This window comes from Pogoniulus pusillus, chromosome 10, assembly GCF_015220805.1.
Source record: "Pogoniulus pusillus isolate bPogPus1 chromosome 10, bPogPus1.pri, whole genome shotgun sequence".
Taxonomy (NCBI): Eukaryota; Metazoa; Chordata; class Aves; order Piciformes; family Lybiidae; genus Pogoniulus; species Pogoniulus pusillus.
Window position 1 is genome coordinate 4,401,175 of NC_087273.1, and position 17,364 is coordinate 4,418,538.

The 17,364-nt window shown below is 60.4% G+C and overlaps 1 protein-coding gene across 1 annotated transcript; it reads left to right on the forward strand.

Moving 5' to 3' along the window:
• Positions 1 to 755: 755 nt before the first annotated feature.
• HPSE (heparanase) lies at positions 756 to 16,841 on the forward strand. The gene is made up of 12 exons (XM_064150438.1): positions 756 to 1,054; positions 3,050 to 3,195; positions 5,798 to 5,923; positions 7,089 to 7,262; positions 8,303 to 8,474; positions 8,925 to 8,972; positions 9,350 to 9,443; positions 10,829 to 10,935; positions 11,364 to 11,478; positions 12,978 to 13,096; positions 13,236 to 13,382; positions 15,154 to 16,841. The coding sequence occupies exons 1-12, from the start codon at positions 756 to 758 to the stop codon at positions 15,311 to 15,313; spliced, it is 1,707 nt and encodes a 568-aa protein (XP_064006508.1). The 3' UTR covers positions 15,314 to 16,841.
• The last annotated feature ends 523 nt before the right edge of the window (positions 16,842 to 17,364 follow it).

Genomic DNA, 17,364 nt, shown 5'->3' on the forward strand with positions numbered 1-17,364 from the left:
GCAGCCGGCTGCTTCCCGACAGGGCTCCCTGTTGCCAAAGGAGTTGCAGCACAGGCTGGGCACCGCAGGCAGCACCTGAGGGGCAGAGCCAGAGCCTGCCCGAGGCTTCTTGCGGCAGCAGTTCCAAGTGGCAGGCTGGCAGCAGCTGAAGCAAAGCCAGGCTGCAGCCCAGGGCGAGGGGAAGCAGCAGGGTCACGGCGTTGCAGGCTCGCTGGGTGCTGCTGTGGCTCGGTGTCCTGCTTGGGATGTCAGGGTCACATCTCAGCCCCCGACGGGCAGCAGCAGCAGCAGCAGCAGCAGCAGCGCTTAGTGCCCAGCAACATCGCAGCCGCTGGTTTCTGCTTGCAGCTGCCCAGGCTTGCACAGGTCACGGTGCAGGAGTAGGTTGACCCAAAACTGACCCCAGCACTGTCCCGGGGCCAGGCTCCTGCCGGCCGCACCGCCGCTGACCCAGACCGGGCTGCTGCTGCTGCCGCTCTCGGCCCCTGGGCGCGCAGCCGGCGCAGCTCTGCCATCCTCTTCCTCCTCCTCCTCATCCCCCTCCTCCTCCTCCTCCTCCTCCTCCTCCTCCTCCTCCTCCTCCTCCTCCTCCTCCTCCTCCTCCTCCTCCTCCTCCTCCTCCTCCTCCTCCTCCGCCTCCTCCTCCTCCTCCTCCTCCTCCTCCTCCTCCTCAGCCGGGGGCCGGGCCGGGCCCGCCCCGCCCTCAGCGAGGTGGTGCCGGCGCCGGCGGCGGTGCGGCGGGCCCGGGGTTGAGGATGCTGCTGCCGCTGCTGCTGCCGCTGCTGTTACTGCTGCCGCCGGTGCCGCTGCTGCCGCCGGTGCCGCTGCTGCCGCCGGTGCCGCTGCTGCCGCCGGTGCCGCTGCTGCCGCGGGCGCCGCCGGTGCCGCCGGTGCCGCCGGTGCCGCCGCGGGCGGTGCTGTCGGGCGGGCAGCGGGCGGCGGAGCTGCGGCTGGGGCTGAGGGGCAGCCCGCTGAGGGAGGTCAGCCCCGCGTTCCTCTCGCTCACCCTGGACGCCAGCCTGGCCCGGGACCCGCGATACGTGGCCCTGCTCAGGTGAGCCTCGTCCCGCAGCAGCCGGGGCCCGGGCAGGGAGGAGGCGCCGAGGGCAGTGCGGGCTGCCCGCGGGGCTCCGGGCAGGGGGCGCGGATGGGTTCGGAGGGGCTAGGCAGGGGGACCTGCTGGGGGGCATCTAGGAGACCCCAGCCCTGGAGCAGGAGGGAGTCCTAAGCCCTGGAGCAGGAGGGACCCAGGAGACCCCAGCCCTGGAGCAGGAGGGACCCAGGAGACCCCAGCCCTGGAGCAGGGGGACCCAGGACACCCTGGCCCTGGAAGAGGGACCCAGGAGACCCCAGCCCTGGAGCAGGAGGGACCCAGGAGACCCCAGCCCTGGAGCAGGGGGACCCAGGACACCCTGGCCCTGGAGCAGGGGGACCCAGGACACCCTGGCCCTGGAAGAGGGACCCAGGAGACCCCAGCCCTGCAGAGGGGGGGACCCAGGAGACCCCGGCCCTGGAGGAGGTACCCAGGGCTCTGGGCTGTCAGCGTCACTGATGAGCTCTGACGGTGCTCCCTGCTTGCTCCCTTGGTGCTGAGCTCTCTCTTGCATTTCCTTCCCTGCTTTTGCTCTGTTTCTGTACTCTTATTCCTTTTCTTCTTTCCTTTTTGTTGTTGTTAATGGAAGCTCTCTTAATCCCATCTGTCTGATCCTGTTTTTCAGCCCCACGATGTTTCTCCTGTCCTCATTTCCCTCCTCCCACCAACTTTCACCTCTTCCTCCTAACCATGGCAGGGGGGAGAAGGCAAACTGGGAAGTGCTCAGGGTCTTCAGCCTCCAGTCCTAACCACACACCCTGGAGCTCAGTCTGGGCTCAGCCTCACCACCACCGTGAGGAGGGGGAAGTTCTTGGTGGCCTCTGATCTGCTCTGTGTGTCCCAGCAGAGTGCTTGCACACATCCAGCATCCTCCCCTGCCTTGTGGCATTGCCTGTGACAGCTGGGGGCATCCTGCCTGGGGTGTGCACCACACCTGCAGCACTGCCTCCAGTTCTGGGGCCCCCAGCTCAAGAAGGACCTGGAGTTGCTGGAGAGGGTCCAGAGGAGGCAGTGAAGATGGTCATAGGGCTGGAGAACCTCTGCTATGGGGACAGGCTGAGAGAGTTGGGACTGTGCAGCCTGGAGAAGAGAAGGCTGCAGGGAGACCTCAGAGCAGCCTGCCAGTGCCTGAAGGGGCTCCAGGAGAGCTGGGGAGGGACTTCTGATGAGGGCTGGGAGTGCCAGGATGAGGGACAATGGCTTTGAGCTGGGAGAGGGGAGATTGAGAGAAGAGATGAGGAAGGAGTTGTTGAGAGTGAGGGTGAGGAAACACTGGCACAGGTTGCCCAGGGAGGCTGCGGCTGCCTCCTGCCTGGAGGTGTTGAAGGCCATGCTGGACGAGCCTTGAGCAAGCTGAGCTGGTGGGAGGTGTCCCTGCCCATGGCTAGGAGTTGGCACTGGATGCTCCTTGAGGTCCCTTTCAAACCCACCCAGTCTGTGATCCCGAGTCCCAGAGGCAGAGCTTGTGCCAGCCTCCCAACCTGCGTTGCTGAAGCTGGGTGTGCCCCACCGTGTCCCTCAGCCTCTCTTGGTCCCAGAGTGGTGGCTTTGGCTGCCAGTGCTGGTGTCAGGTCAGTTTCACATCCCCCCTCCACCGTCCCGGGGGTGCTCTGCTTAGCTTCATACCAACAACACCAAACAGGGCAGGGGACAAAACCTAATCCCTGTGTGGAAGCCTCTTCTTGCTTTGCCACCAGGATGTGACCTCCCCCTGCCTGTGAGTACCACCTGGGGCACCACCTCTCGCCCATGGCTGCCTCTCCAAGGCTCTCCCAGCCCAGTCACAGCTGGCAGAGGCCTGGGGCACAGGTCCAACTCAGGTCAGGAGTGCCCTGAGCTTAGTGGGTCACCTCAGGTCTCCTGCCACGTCTCACCCCTTGGGGCTGGTGCTGGGTTTAGCCTCTCCTGAAGCCACAGCTGCAGCATTTCTCCTCTCTCTTGGTGTCCCTTCCTCAGCAATGCCAAGCTGCGTGCCCTGGCATCGGCCCTGGCCCCAGGCTTCCTCAGGTTTGGTGGCACTGAGACAGATTTTCTCATCTTTGATCCCTACAAGGATTCAACTTTGGAAGAAAAAACCCTCTGGGAACTGCAGGCCCAGCAAGGTAAGATGAACACCAGCACGTCAGACATCTGGGCCTTAGGAGGTGGCTTTGATGCCAGCTAGGGATGCCACAAGGGCATTGCCATCAGGGCTGGCCTCCTCCAAGGGCTCAGAATTGGTCTCCTCCCTGGAGAGCAGATCCATGGAGCTTCAGCACAGTTCATGGGAGCAGCTTTCCCAGCTGTGGGTAGGCGAGGAGGAGGGGCACATGGTCCCTCCTGTTCCCCCCAGCATCTGCTGGGGCTCTCCCTTTGCCACCCTCTGCTCCCTGCTACAGACTTGGGAGCTCCCCTGCTGCCTGGGGACAGCCAAAGACAGCTCCAGGGCTGGCATTTCTCTGTGAAGATGAAGTAACAGGTGGAAGGAAGAACCTGGTGAGGACACAGCTTCCTCTGTCCTGGCCAGAGCCTGAGCTGGGCTGGAGGTGCAGCTCTGCCAGCAAGTGCAGACACACTGGACCACTGCCAGCTGCCAGAGCTTGGTCCTGCTGTGGGAGGTTCCCACTGGCTAAAGTCCATCTCTGCATGGAGCAGAGATGTAAGCACAGCAGGAGTGAGCACAGGAGGTGCTTGAGGTGGGAAGGTGCCCTCTGGTTGCACATCACTCCACAGTGAGTGGAGTTTTCAAGTCAAGTGGTGCTTTTGCCACTGCACTGCTCTGCTGAGCAGCCACCTCCTCTCTGGGGGGCTCCAGCTCGTGTCCTCCTCTCCAGTTCCAGCTTGGGCCTGGTTTGCATGCCAAGGAAACGTCAGCCTGGAAGTCAAAGTGTCAGGACTTGTGCCAGCATGGCTGCAGGAGCACTGGGCACGTTGCCCTGCACCAGACAGGGGGCTGAGGAAGTGAGACAGGCCAGGAACCCTGCTGCACCCTGGGGTGTGCCTTATCTGCTCCTCAGGCACCAAGGCCCTGCCAGCTGTCTGGGAGCAGGCTTCCTGGGTGGTGCTGCAGCTGGAAGAGCTCCCTGGGACTGCCCTGGTGTCAGCACAGCTCAGCCTGCCTCACCCCTCTGCCTCCAGCACCTTAAGCTGGGAGGGAGGTGGTGGAGTCCCCATCCCTGGAGGTGTCCAAGAAACCTGTGGCCATGGCACCTGGGGACGTGGCTGAGTGGCCAAGGTGGTGCTGGGTTGCTGGCTGGGCTGGGTGACCCTGGGGGTCTGCTCCAACCCAAAGGGTTCTCACATCCTGTGCTCTCTGGGGCTCAGGTTCAGGTGTCAGGGCAGCTTTCTCTTCTGCTGACACTGCTGGCAGGAGAGCAGTGGCACTGCTGGCAGCAGGAGTGAGGTGGCACTGCTGGCAGGAGAGCAGTGACATTGATGGCAGGAATACAGTGACACTGCCAGCAGGAGAGCAGTGGCACTGCTGGCAGCAGGAGTGAGGTGGCACTGCTGGCAGGAGAGCAGTGACATTGATGGCAGGAATACAGTGACACTGCCAGCAGGAGAGCAGTGGCACTGCTGGCAGGAGTATGGTGACATCGCCGATGGGAGAGTGGTGACACCGCAGGTGGGAGTGAGGTGACACTGGCAGCAGGAATGTGGTGACCCTGGTGGCAGGAGTGAGGTGATCTTGGCAGCAGGAGAGCAGTGACACTGCTGGCAGCAGTGCTGGCAGGAGAGTGGTGACTCAGGTGGCAGGAGAGTGGTGACACTGCTGGCATCAGTGCTGGCAGGAGAGCAATGACTCTGGCGGCAGGAGAGTGGTGACACTGCTGGCATCAGTGCTGGCAGGAGAGTGGTGACACTGCTGGCAGCAGTGCTGGCAGGAGAGTGGTGACTCAGGTGGCAGGAGAGTGGTGACACTGCTGGCATCAGTGCTGGCAGGAGAGCAATGACTCTGGCGGCAGGAGAGTGGTGACACTGCTGGCATCAGTGCTGGCAGGAGAGTGGTGACACTGCTGGCAGCAGTGCTGGCAGGAGAGTGGTGACTCAGGTGGCAGGAGAGTGGTGACACTGCTGGCATCAGTGCTGGCAGGAGAGCAATGACTCTGGCAGCAGGAGAGCGGTGACACTGCTGGCATCAGTGCTGGCAGGAGAGCAATGACTCTGGCGGCAGGAGAGTGGTGACACTGCTGGCATCAGTGCTGGCAGGAGAGTGGTGACACTGCTGGCAGCAGTGCTGGCAGGAGAGTGGTGACTCAGGTGGCAGGAGAGTGGTGACACTGCTGGCATCAGTGCTGGCAGGAGAGCAATGACTCTGGCGGCAGGAGAGTGGTGACACTGCTGGCATCAGTGCTGGCAGGAGAGTGGTGACACTGCTGGCAGCAGTGCTGGCAGGAGAGTGGTGACTCAGGTGGCAGGAGAGTGGTGACACTGCTGGCATCAGTGCTGGCAGGAGAGCAATGACTCTGGCAGCAGGAGAGCGGTGACACTGCTGGCATCAGTGCTGGCAGGAGAGTGGTGACCCTGGTGACAGCAGTGCTGGCAGGAGAGTGGTGACCCTGGTGGCAGGAAAGCGGTGTCCCTGGTGACAGCAGTGTGCCCCAGAGCAGTGGAGGCCTGAAGCCAGCAGCCAGGCTGTGGCATTCCCCTGGAGGGCTGCAGCTGTCACCACGCTGCAGCGCAGGGACAGATGCTTCATTCCTTCTCCCTTCTTCTGCCCTGCAGAGGCTTGTGGCTCCCAGCCTGCCATTGCTGCCCTCCAGAGGCTGCTGCTGGCCCAGTGGCCCCGCCAGGAGAGGCTGCTGCTGGCAGAGCAGCCGTGGAGGAGGCACAAGAACACCACTATCACAGGTAAGGCTTTCAGGGGGTCACTGCTGGAGTTGATAGCAAGTTGCAGGAAAAGTCAGTCTGGGGAAGAGGAGGCTGAGGGGAGGCCTCACTGCATCCTGGGCTGGCTCAGGAGCAGTGTGGGCAGCAGGACAAGGGAGATTCTTCTGCCCCTGTGCTCAGCACTGCTCAGGACACCCTTTGAGTGCTGTGTCCAGCTTTGGGCTCCTCCATTGCAGAGAGATGTTGCAGTACTGGAAGGTGTCCACAGGAGGGCGCCAAAGCTGGGGAGGGGCCTGGAGCACAGCCCTGTGAGGAGAGGCTGAGGGAGCTGGGGGTGTGCAGCCTGCAGCAGAGGAGGCTCAGGGCAGAGCTCATTGCTGTCTGCAGCTCCCTGAAGGGAGGCTGTAGCCAGGTGGGGTTGGGCTCTTCTGCCAGGCAAGCAGCAACAGAAGAAGGGGACAGAGTCTGAAGTTGTGTCAGGGGAGGTCTAGGCTGGATGTTAGGAGGAAGTTGTTGGCAGAGAGAGTGATTGGCATTGGAATGGGCTGCCCAGGGAGGTGGTGGAGTCCACATCCCTGGAGGTGTCCCAGAAAGGTGTGGCCGTGGCCCCTGGGGCCATGGTTTGGTGGTGCTGGGTCGGAGGTTGGGCTGGAGGATCTCAGAAGGCTTTGCCAAGCCAAACTTTTCTCTGTCTCACTGTGGCTAACCTCCTGCAGCAATGCTCTGGTGCATGGCTCCTGTGCTCATCTCTGTCCTGTCACTGCTGTTTTCCCACCAACCCCTCTGGACTGCAGCACACTCAGTGAGTGTGGATCTGCACTCCACATTCCCACCTGGAATGCCACCCTGCAGCACAATTCCCTGGCTCCCTGAGAAGGGTCACAAGCTGCTGGGAGCTGAACCCACTGACAATCTCCTTTCTTCTAAGTGGGTGAAATGTTCCTAGGGGATCTTTTCCCAGACCATAGCAGTGTTGTGGGTGCTGCAAGAGCTGGCAGGACCTCCACCCCTTGCAGGCTGGCCCAGAGCAAGATGTGGCCTCTCTTGTGCAGCCAGGAGAGCTTGGCACATCCGCAGCACCAGGCGGAACGAGCATGGGCAGCATAAGGCTGTGGCCTGGCCAGAGCTCAAGCAGCAGGCAGCAGCCCCTCAGCTAACCTCCTCCCTGACTTCCTCCTGCACTCAGGGCACACTCTGGACATCCTCCACAGCTTTGCCAACTGCTCAGGGCTTCAGCTCATCTTTGGGCTCAACGCCCTGCTGCGCAGGGATGGCCTCCAGTGGGACAGCTCCAACGCCCGCGCGCTGCTGGGCTACTGCTCCTCCCGCAGCTACAACATCTCCTGGGAGCTTGGCAATGGTGAGTGTGCAGCCTGCTCCCCGGGCCAGGCCTCTGCTCACCTGCAGAGAAATCGCCCCAGGCTGGGAGGGTTTGGGTGTTCTGGGTGGCAGTCACAGACTCACACAACGATAGGGGTTGGAAGGGACCTCTGGAGAGAGAGCGCTGAGGCAAACCCTCCTGCCAGGGCAGGGTCACCCAAGGCTGAGCAGTGAGTGTGCAATGCCAAGCACAACTGCAGGCTGGGCAGTGAGTGGCTGGAGAGCAGCCCCGAGGAGAGGGACGTGGGGGTGCTGCTGGAGGAGAAGCTCAACAGGAGCCACTTGCAGCCCAGAAATCCAAGCAGAGCCTGGGCTGCAGCAGAAGTGTGGCCAGCAGGGCCAGGGAGGTGATTCTCCCCCTCTGCTCTACTCTGCTGAGACCCCACCTGGAGTACTGCATCCAGTTCTGGAGCCCCTGGGACAAGAGAGATGTGGAGATGCTGGAGAGTGTCCAGAGCAGGGCCAGGAGGATGCTCAGAGGCTGCAGCAGCTCTGCTGTGAGCACAGACTGAAAGAGTTGGGGCTGTGCAGGCTGGAGAAGAGGAGGCTCCCAGGTGACCTTCTTGTGGCCTTCCAAGATCTGAAGGGGGCTACAAAAAAGCTGGGGAGGGACTTTTGAGGCTGTCAGGGAGTGAGAGGACTGGGGGGAGTGGAGCAAAGCTGGAGGTGGGGAGAGTCAGCCTGGAGGTGAGGAGGAAGTTGTTGAGCATGAGAGAGGCTGGAATGGGTTGCCCATGGAGGTGGTTGAGGCCCCATGGCTGGAGGTGTTTCAGGCCAGGCTGGCTGAGGCTGTGTGCAGCCTGCTCTAGGGTAGGGTGTCCCTGGGCACGGCAGGGGGTTTGGAACTGGCTGATCCTTGTGGTCCCTTCCAACCCTGACTGATTCTATGATCCAAAGGACAGGGCTGTGGGCAACCTGCTCTAGTGGAGGATGTCCCTGCTGAGTGCAGGGCAGTTGGACTGGATGAGCTTTGGAGGTCCCTTCCAACCCAACCCATTCTATGATTGTCTGCTTGTGCAGAGCCCAACAGCTTCAGGAAGAAGTCTGGCACCTACATTGATGGGCACCAGCTGGGGCAGGACTTCCTCCACCTGCGCCAACTGCTCAGCAACTACAGCCTCTACAAGCAGGCAAAGCTCTACGGACCCGACGTGGGGCAGCCCCGAAAGCACACCCAGAGGCTGCTGAGGAGGTGAGAGTGGGGCCCTGCCAGCACCTCCTGGCTAGGCAGAGGGCTCTAGTGGTGCCTTGCCTGCATCCAGGGCCTCTAGGCAGGGTTTAAGTCAGTAGGTAAGGATGGACAAAGCTGAGAGTTGCAGAATGGTGCAGGCTGGAGATGATCCAGCCCAAGCAGGGCACACAGCAACACATCCAGGTGGGGCTGGAAAGTCTCCAGAAGAGACTCCACAGCCTCTCTGGGCAGTCTGCTCCAGGCCTGCAGCAGCCTCACACCAAAGAAGTGGACAAGTGCAGGGCTGTGTGTGGCAGCAGAGGGCAGGGCTGTGTGTGGCAGCAGAGGGCAGGGCTGTGTGTGGCAGCAGAGGGCAGGGCTGTGTGTGGCAGCTGGGGGTGAGCTGTGGCTACATCTTCCCCCTTGTGCCTTCTCACCCCCTTCTCTCCTCTGCATCCTCTCTGCTTGGAGCTTCCTGAAGTCAGGGGGGAAGGCGCTGGACGCTGTCACCTGGCACCAGTAAGTAGCACCGGGATGCCTCCAGCACCCTGCTGCAGCCTGCCTGCTCCTCAGCAGTGCAAGTGCTGGGCATCCAACCACCTGCCTGGGCAGCCTGTGCCAGGCTTTGAGTGCCTTCCTCAGCAGGCAGCAAGGAGGTGCTGGAATAACCCTTTCAGCCTTTCCTTGGGTGCCCATCCCTGGAGGGCTTCCAGCCAGGTGTGCCCATGGCACCTGGGGGCCACGGTTTGATGGCCAGGGTGGGGTCGGGTTGGATGATCTCAGAGGTCTCTTTCTTAAGGGTGCCAAGGCTGTGGGCACCGTGGGTGCTGTGCAGCAGGGGCTGCTGCTTGCCTCCCTCTGGCCCGAGGCTGTTGCTGTGCTTCTCCCATCTGTAGTTACTACGTGAACGGACGAAGTGCCACCAGGAAGGACTTCCTGAGCCCCAAGGTGCTGGATAGCTTTGCCACAGATGTACACCAAGTCCTGCAGGTGACATTTCCTCTTCCATCCTTCCCATCTGTAGTTTCCAGGGGCTTGGCAGAGGGGCCAGGCAGTGCAGTTTCTTGCTGGCAATGAAGAGGGCTCCTCAAAGCTTGCCTGCTGCTCTCTGTCTGATTCAAGCCCAACGATTGACAATGCTCATAAGAAATGGGTCCCAAAGGCTGCCCATGCAGCAGGCATGGTGCCCAATGTGCCACACAGAGGTGTGCCTGGGTAGCCAGGGAGGGCACCAGGTCCTGAAGCTGGTCCTGAACACCTCCAGGGAGGTTGTGGAGCACAGAATCCAAGAGCCTGGCCTGAATCAGCAGTGGTGTGGGCAGCAGGAGCAGGGCAGGGATTGTCCTCCCCTGTCCCCAGCACTGCTGAGGCCACAGCTTGAGTGCTGGGTCAGGATTGGGACCCTCACTGCAAGAAGGACATTGAGGGGCTGGGGGAGGTGCAGAGAAGGGCAAGGAAGGTGGGGAAGGGTCTGGAGAAGAGGGCTGGGGAGGGGCAGCTAAGGGAGCTGGGGGTGTGCAGCGTGGGGAAGAGGAGGCTGAGGGCAGAGCTCATTGCTCTCTGCAGCTCCAGAGAGCAGACTGGAGCCAGGTTGGGGTTGCTCTAAGAACAAGTGACAGGAGGAGAGGAAATGGCCTCAGGTTGCCCCAAAGGATGTTTAGGTTGGACATTAGAAGAAACTTCTTCCCTGAAAGGGCTCTCAAAGCCTGGCCCAGGCTGCCCAGGGAGGTGGTTGAATGCCCATCCCTGGAGGTGTTTCAGAGAGGCAGAGCTGTGGTGCTGAGGGCCATGGCTGGGCCCCAGCCTTGGCAGAGTTAGAGGCTGGTTGGGCTGGATGCCCTCCAAGGTCTCCTCCAGCCCAACCAATTGTGTGGTTCTGTGATTCTGGGACCTGTTGCAGTGATCCAGTGCCTCCCATTTTCTCCTGGCTCTGCCTCAGGAATGGTTGCCATCACAACAGAAGGGCTTGTGGGGCCAGCTCTGGTTGTTGTCAGTCTTCCTGTCCTCTCCCATCACTCTCACAAACCTCCTACCTGCTCCTCCAGTCATTGCCTGGGGATGCCATTTCTGGGCACCCCCCACTCCCTGCCCCACCTGCTAACCACATAACTTGGGGTTCACCACAACTGAGCCCTGGAGGCCTCCCAGGCCTTGGCTTCTGCTGCTGTTTGCCTCATTTTACAAGCATGGACATGAGGAGGAAGGGGGAAGCCAACCTGTTTGGTCCCATCTGGGTGGCCTCCTGCCTCAGCTGCTGTAAGCCCTGGGGACGCAAACATCCTGCGCACGCCCAAAGTGTTCTTTGCTCATCATTTCAGCAGCCAAAAGGCTGAACTCTTGTCCCTTTCTCCTCTTCCCTACCTCACTCTGGCCAGATTGTTGATGGCACCGTGCCTGGCAAGAAGGTCTGGCTGGGAGAGACGAGCTCTGCCTACGGAGGGGGAGCCCCCAAGCTGTCCAACACTTACATTGCTGGCTTCATGTGAGTAGACTCATTGAGTGGTTTAGGTTGGAAGGGACCTCAAAGCTCAGCCAGTTCCAACCCTCCCCTGTGCCATAGGCAGGGACACCTCTCACTAGAAGAGGTCACTCAAGGTCATCCAACCTGGCCTTGAACACCTCCAGGGAGGTTGTGGAGCACAGAATCACCCAACGTGATCGAAGATGGAATCTCTCCAGGGAAAGAGGCTCTCCACAGGCTCTCTGGGCAGCCTGCTGCAGGCCTTACCTTTATTTGGGTGACAATCGATGCAAGACTTGACCTGCAGGTGGTTGTGTGGTTGTCAGCAGCTCAGCAGCAGGCTCTGATGCTTGGCTTTCCTGCTTGCTGAGCTGCCTGCAGAGGGTCAGTGATGTACAGCTGAGGTCAGTGATTTCACCTGCATCCTCTTGGCTTCCTTTTCTTGGCAGGTGGCTGGACAAGCTGGGGCTGTCAGCCAGGCAGGGCATTGATGTGGTGATGAGGCAGGTTTTCTTTGGAGCAGGCACCTATCACCTGGTGGATGCCAACTTCGAGCCCTTGCCGGTACGTATGGCATCTCCCCGGGCTGCATGGGATCTGGGGGGCAAGGCAGCAGGGAGAGGTGGCTGAGAGTGTCCTACCCACGCTTGGCTTTGCACCCAGAGTTGGCTGGAACAGGCTGCCCAGGGAGGTTGTGGCTGCTCCCTCCCTGGAGGTGTTGAAGGCCAGGCTGGATGAGGCCTTGAGCAAGCTGGGCTGGTGGGAGGGGTCCCTGCCCATGGCCATGCCCATGGATGGTGTAGGGCAGGGGTTGTGCCCCTGGGCTCAGCACTGGTGAGCCCACACCTTGAGTGCTGGGGTCAGTTTTGGGGCCCTCACTACAAGAAGGACACTGGGGAGCTGGAGTAAGTGCAGAGAAGGGCAAGGCAGGTGAGGAAGGGTCTGGAGAAGAGGGCTGGGGAGGAGCAGCTGAGGGAGCTGGGGGTGTTTGGTGTGGAGAAGAGGAGGCTGAAGGCAGAGCTGATTGCTCTCTGCAGCTGTCTGAGAGGAGGTTGCAGTGGGGTGGGGTTGGGCTCTGCTCCCTTGTACCAGGTGACAGAAGGGGAAATGGCCTGAAATTGTGCCAGGGGAGGGCTAGGTTGGAGAGGAGGAAAAATGCAGCAAGAGTGCTCAGGGATTGGCAGAGGCTGCCCAGGGAGGTGATGGAGTCCCCATGCCTGGAGGTCTTCAAGAAACCTGTGTCCATCTCATGGCTGTCTACAACTACCTGCAGGGAGGCTGTAGCCAGGTGGGGTTGGGCTCTGCTGCCAGGCAAACAGCAACAGAAGAAGGGGACAGTCTCAAGCTGTGCCAGGGCAGGTCCAGGCTGGATGTTAGGAGGAAGTTGTTGTCAGAGAGAGTGATTGGCATTGGAATGGGCTGCCCAGGGAGGTGGTGGAGTTGCTGTGCCTGGAGGTGTTGAAGCCAAGCCTGGCTGGGGCACTTAGTGCCATGGTCTGGTTGCTTGGCCAGGGCTGGGTGCTAGGTTGGGCTGGCTGAGCTTGGAGGTCTCTTCCAACCTGCCTGATTCTATGATTCCATGGCACCTGGGGCCATAGTTTAGTGGCCATGGTGGTCTTAGGTGGCAGGTTGGACTCAACGACCTCAGAGAGCTTTTCCAGCCCAAACCTTTCTGTGACCCTGCAAAAATGTCTGTTGAAGATGCCAGAGCCCCTGGGGGCTTCCTGCCTGCATCGTGCCCATGGCTTGGGCACAGACTGTCCTGCAGGGTGAGGTACTCAGCGCTGAGGTGCTCCCTGCCCGGCACAAGGCTGCCTCCAAGCTACAACCCACCTGTCCCCAGCAGGGGAAGAGCTGTGAGGTGTGTGTGAGAGCAGTAACCTGTGCAGCTCTCTGGCCAGGCTGCCTGCAGGGGAGGGAAGCAGATGGGGTGGAAAACTTGGCCAGGACAACTTCGATGGGAGGAAACCCCTCCTGAAATCGGAGCCAAGTGAGACGTTCAGCACTGTGTGCAGCTTGCTGGCACCTACAGAGGAGCTGACTCTGCTTTTTGTGCCTCCCAGGACTATTGGCTCTCCCTCCTCTACAAGAAGCTGGTGGGTACCAAGGTGCTGAAGGTCAGCCTGGTAGGAGCCGATGAGAGGAAGCTCCGAGTCTACCTCCACTGCACAAACCCCCTCCAGTAAGCCTCCAGAAGGAGCAAAATACTCCAGAAACCCAGCCCCTGGCCACAGCCTAAGCCCAGAAAAGCAATGTGGGGCAGAGTGAGGATGCTGCAAAGCCTCTCTCCTGATCCCCACCACCACCTCTCTGCCTTGCAGCCCCAGATACAGAGCAGGGGACGTGACGCTGTTTGCCTTGAACCTCTACAACGTGACCCAGCACCTGCGGCTGCCAGAGCACCTCCTGAGCAAGCAGCTGGACCAGTACCTCTTGCTGCCTCATGGCAAAGAGAACATTCTCTCCAGGTGAGCCTGCAGGTCCTCCTGGCCCCCTGGAAAGGCTTGGGAGGAGAGGTAGGTGGTCTGTAAAACCTCACCTTGGTCAGTGTTAAAAGCCGTGGCGGGGAAAGAGGTCACTCTTTGGGCTCTGAGTAAAGTCTGATTCCTGTTAAGTCAGGGCTGCAGGGTCCTGAGGGTGCCTCAAGGGTGGTCAGAGGGATGGAGAACCTCTGATATGGAAAGAGGCTGAAAGAGTTGGGGCTGCTCAGCCTGAGGAAGGGAAGGGAAGGCTGCAGGGAGACCTTAGGAGCTACAGGAGAGCTGGGGAGGGACTTTTGGCAAGGGCTGGGAGTGCCAGGACCAGGGGCAATGGCTTTGAGCCAGGAGAGAGGAGGAGAGGAGATTGAGAATGGAGATGAAGAAGAAATTCTTGCCAGTGAGGGTGAGGAGACACTGGCACAGGTTGCCCAGGGAGGTTGTGGATGCCCCTTGCCAGGAGGTGTTCAAGGCCAGGTTGGATGAGGTCCTGAGCAAGCTGGGCTGGTGTCCCTGCCTATGGCAGGGGGATGGAACTGGATGATCTTTGAGGTCCCTTCCAAGCCAACCCATTCTGTGATTCTATCAAACCCAGGCTGCTGACAGCTTGCTGAGGCACAGTGACCCTTGTTTGATGTCACTTGGCAATTCTTTTCCTAGCAGGGCCTCAGGGCTCTGGTTCAGCTGCTGAAGTCTTTCCTCCTGCACAAGCAGAGGTGTATTGGTGGCCCAGGTGCTGGCTCCTGCCCCAGAACAACGTGCCCAGGCCTCCTGTGGCTTCTTTGCTTGTTACCACCATCAGCATGGGAAGGCTCTGCTCTGGGAGCACAGGAGGGAGCTTGATACTTGCAGGAGAACAGATGTCAGCATTGCTACTCCTCAAAGCCTGCTCTGCTTTTAGCCAGAAATGGACCCTGCAGGAGTCCTTGCAGGGGGCTGCAGCAGATGTGTGGGCACAGAAACACCTCAGGGCAAGCTCGGTTTGACTTTGGGCCTCACCTCATGCTTACAGGCAGGCCCAGAGCTGTTTGTGCTCAGAGGCACACACACAGCACAGCTGCCCATACAGTCAAGAGAGCCACGGAGTCACAGAATGGTGGGGCTGGAAGGGACCTCTAGGGAGCAGCCAGTCCAGCCCCCTGCCAAAGCCAGGGCAGGTCACACAGGAACCCATCCAGGTGGCTTTGGAAGCTCTCCCTAGGAGGAGACAGGAGACTCCACAACCTCTCTGGGCAGCCTGCTCCAGGCCTGCAGCACCCTCACACCAAACAAGTTTCTCCTCCTGTTCAGGTGGGACCTTCTGGCTTCCAGTTCATGTCCATTGCTCCTGGTCCTGTCACAGGAGAGCACTGAGCAGAGCCTGGCCCCTGCTTCTTGCCCCCCACCCTTAAAGTAGTTGTGATCATTGCTCAGGTCCCCTGCAGGCTGACAGCTCTGAGAGGCAGATTGATGCTTGTCTGGAAGCAGCAAGGTCTCAGTTTGCAAGGAGGAGAGCTCACAGGAGGCTCTCCATAGAAGGAGACTCCACAACCTCTCTGGGCAGCCTCCTCCAGGCCTCCATCACTCCTCCTGCTGTAGTTTCTCCTCACATCGAGGGGGAACCTCCTGGCTTCCAGTTCGTGTCCATTGCTCCCGGTCCTGTCAGAGGAGAGCACTGAGCAGAGCCTGCCCCCTGCCTCTTGAGGCCTGCCCAGCATCAGTCACCCATCAGCTGCCCTGAGCCCTGCCAGCAGGGTGCCCAGCAGCCCCCCTGTGCCCGCAGGTCGCTGGAGCTGAACGGCCGCCTGCTGCGCATGCTGGATGACCGAACCCTGCCGGAGCTCATCGAGCAGCCCCTGGGGCCTGGCAGCCTCCTGGGCCTCCCAGCCTTCTCCTATGGCTTCTACGTGGTCAGAAATGCCAAGGCTCTTGCCTGCATTTAAGTGCTGCAGAGGGGTGAACTTCCAAGGGCAAGTTAAAGCCTGGACATTCCCCTCTCCTGCCCTCGGCTTGAGTCCTGGCGAGGGATGCCACCCTGGCAGCAGTGGGGAGGCTGCCTGGTGGTCTTCTGGATGTGGCATCACAGGGTCAGAAGGTGGTTTGGGTTGGAGGGGACCTTAGCCAAGAGGCAGTCCCCAACCCTCAGGGCTTTTGCATAAAACAAACGAAAAAGAACTCCCCCCACCTCAGACAGCATCTCCTCAGCCCCCCCACAGGGTGCAGCTGGCAGCTGCCACCACTTCACTGCCCTCCCTGCCTCTCCCAGCTGCTGTGGCATGGCCTCCATTCCTCCTGGCACAGTTAGCTCAGGGAGGGAAGGGCCTGGTTTGGCTTCTGGGCCAGCCTGGGTCATTGCACTGGAGCAGGGAGCTCTTCCCCACACCGCACACGGAGCTGCAGCAGCTTCTCAGGCTGTGCCAGGGGCTCTGCCAGGGGGACAGGCAGCCTGCCCTCTGGCCCTGGCTTCTGCCAAGCATGGCCCTGCAGCAGCTCCTCCAGAAGCTTGCCTGCAGAGAGGCTCAGCAGCAGCTTAGGCTTGGCTCTGCAGCTCTTGCTTCTGCCTGCAGCCTGTGGGGAAGCCCCAGGAGGGGTTGTGGTCGCTTGAGGACATCTCTGGGTAGAAAGTGGGGACAGGCAAAGCAAGCCAAGGGCAGGGAGCATGCAGGGGAAAGCAGCTGCCCAGGGCCTCCCTCTGGGCGTTCTCCGGGCCAGGAGAGCAGAGTCAGCAGATGGAGCTGTGGCAGCGTGAAGCTCCAAAAGGCTGTCCCTGCAGGCTGCTTCCTCTGCCTCTGCTCTCACTGCCTGCACCCCCAGGAGGAAAGGAGAGGAGAGGAGAGGAGAGGAGCTCACCAGCACCCCACCGAACCCTGTGCGAGCAGCGGGCTCGCAGCTCATCAGCCTTCACCACTCGGCAGGTGGCTCAGCTGGAAAGCGCTGCCCTGAACCTCCCTGCAGCTGAAGCTTTGCACTTCCTGACCTGCTCAGACCTCTTTTGTTCTCCAGAGAGCAAGAGAATTCAAGAGCCCAAGCACACCACCTGCCCCTCAGCCATCAGAGAGGGACATCAGTGACCTTAGAGCATCCTGGGGGACCAACCTGACTGGCCAGGCTAACATCTCTCCCTTTGGGGCAGGAGACTGTTTGGTGGTGGCTTTTCTGGCTGGCTGTGCCTTTCCCATGCATGGCCTGGGCCTCTGTCAGGGTGAGAACACCTCAAGAGAAGCTGCTGTAGGCTTTTCTTTGCATACCCTGCAACCTTGCCAGCAGCTGCAGATCTTCTGAGCACAGAAGGGAAGCCAACCACAACCTCTCAACCTGCTTCTTCTTTTTAAGCTTTACCAGGGTGCTGCCAGCCCCTTGGGGTTTGAGTGCAGGGCAAGGAGGAGGCTTTTTAATGAGTGGGTTTCAAAACCAGATGTGCCTGGGAAGCTGTTTGGAAGAACAACTGCACAATAAAAAGGTTCTGTTCCAGCTCAGTCTGTCAGAGGAGTGCTTGCAGCCCCCATGCAGGTGTGCTCTGTGAAGGGAGTAGCAGCAGAACTGAGGAGAAGGAAAGGAGAGGACAAGGGAAGACCAACTCATGGCATCTACCTGGGCTTGTGCAACAGATTTGCCACTGTCCCCCAGGGCATTCTAGGGGGGGACCAAAATGGAAACCATGGACTTGGGTGGGCAGAGGCCAATGGGATGAGACTGAACAAGGCCAAGTGCAGGGTTCTACACTTTGGCCACAACAACCCCAAGCAGCACTACAGGCTGGGGCCAGAGTGGCTGAGAGCAGCCAGGCAGAGAGGGAGCTGGGGGTGCTGGGAGAGAGGAGCTGAAGCTGAGGCAGCAGTGCCCAGGTGGGCAGCAGAGCCAATGGCATCCTGGGCTGGCTCAGGAGCAGTGTGGCCAGCAGGACAAGGGAGGTTCTTGTGCCCCTGTGCTCAGCACTGCTCAGGCCACCCCTTGAGTGCTGTGTCCAGTTCTGGGCTGCTCAATTGAAGAGAGA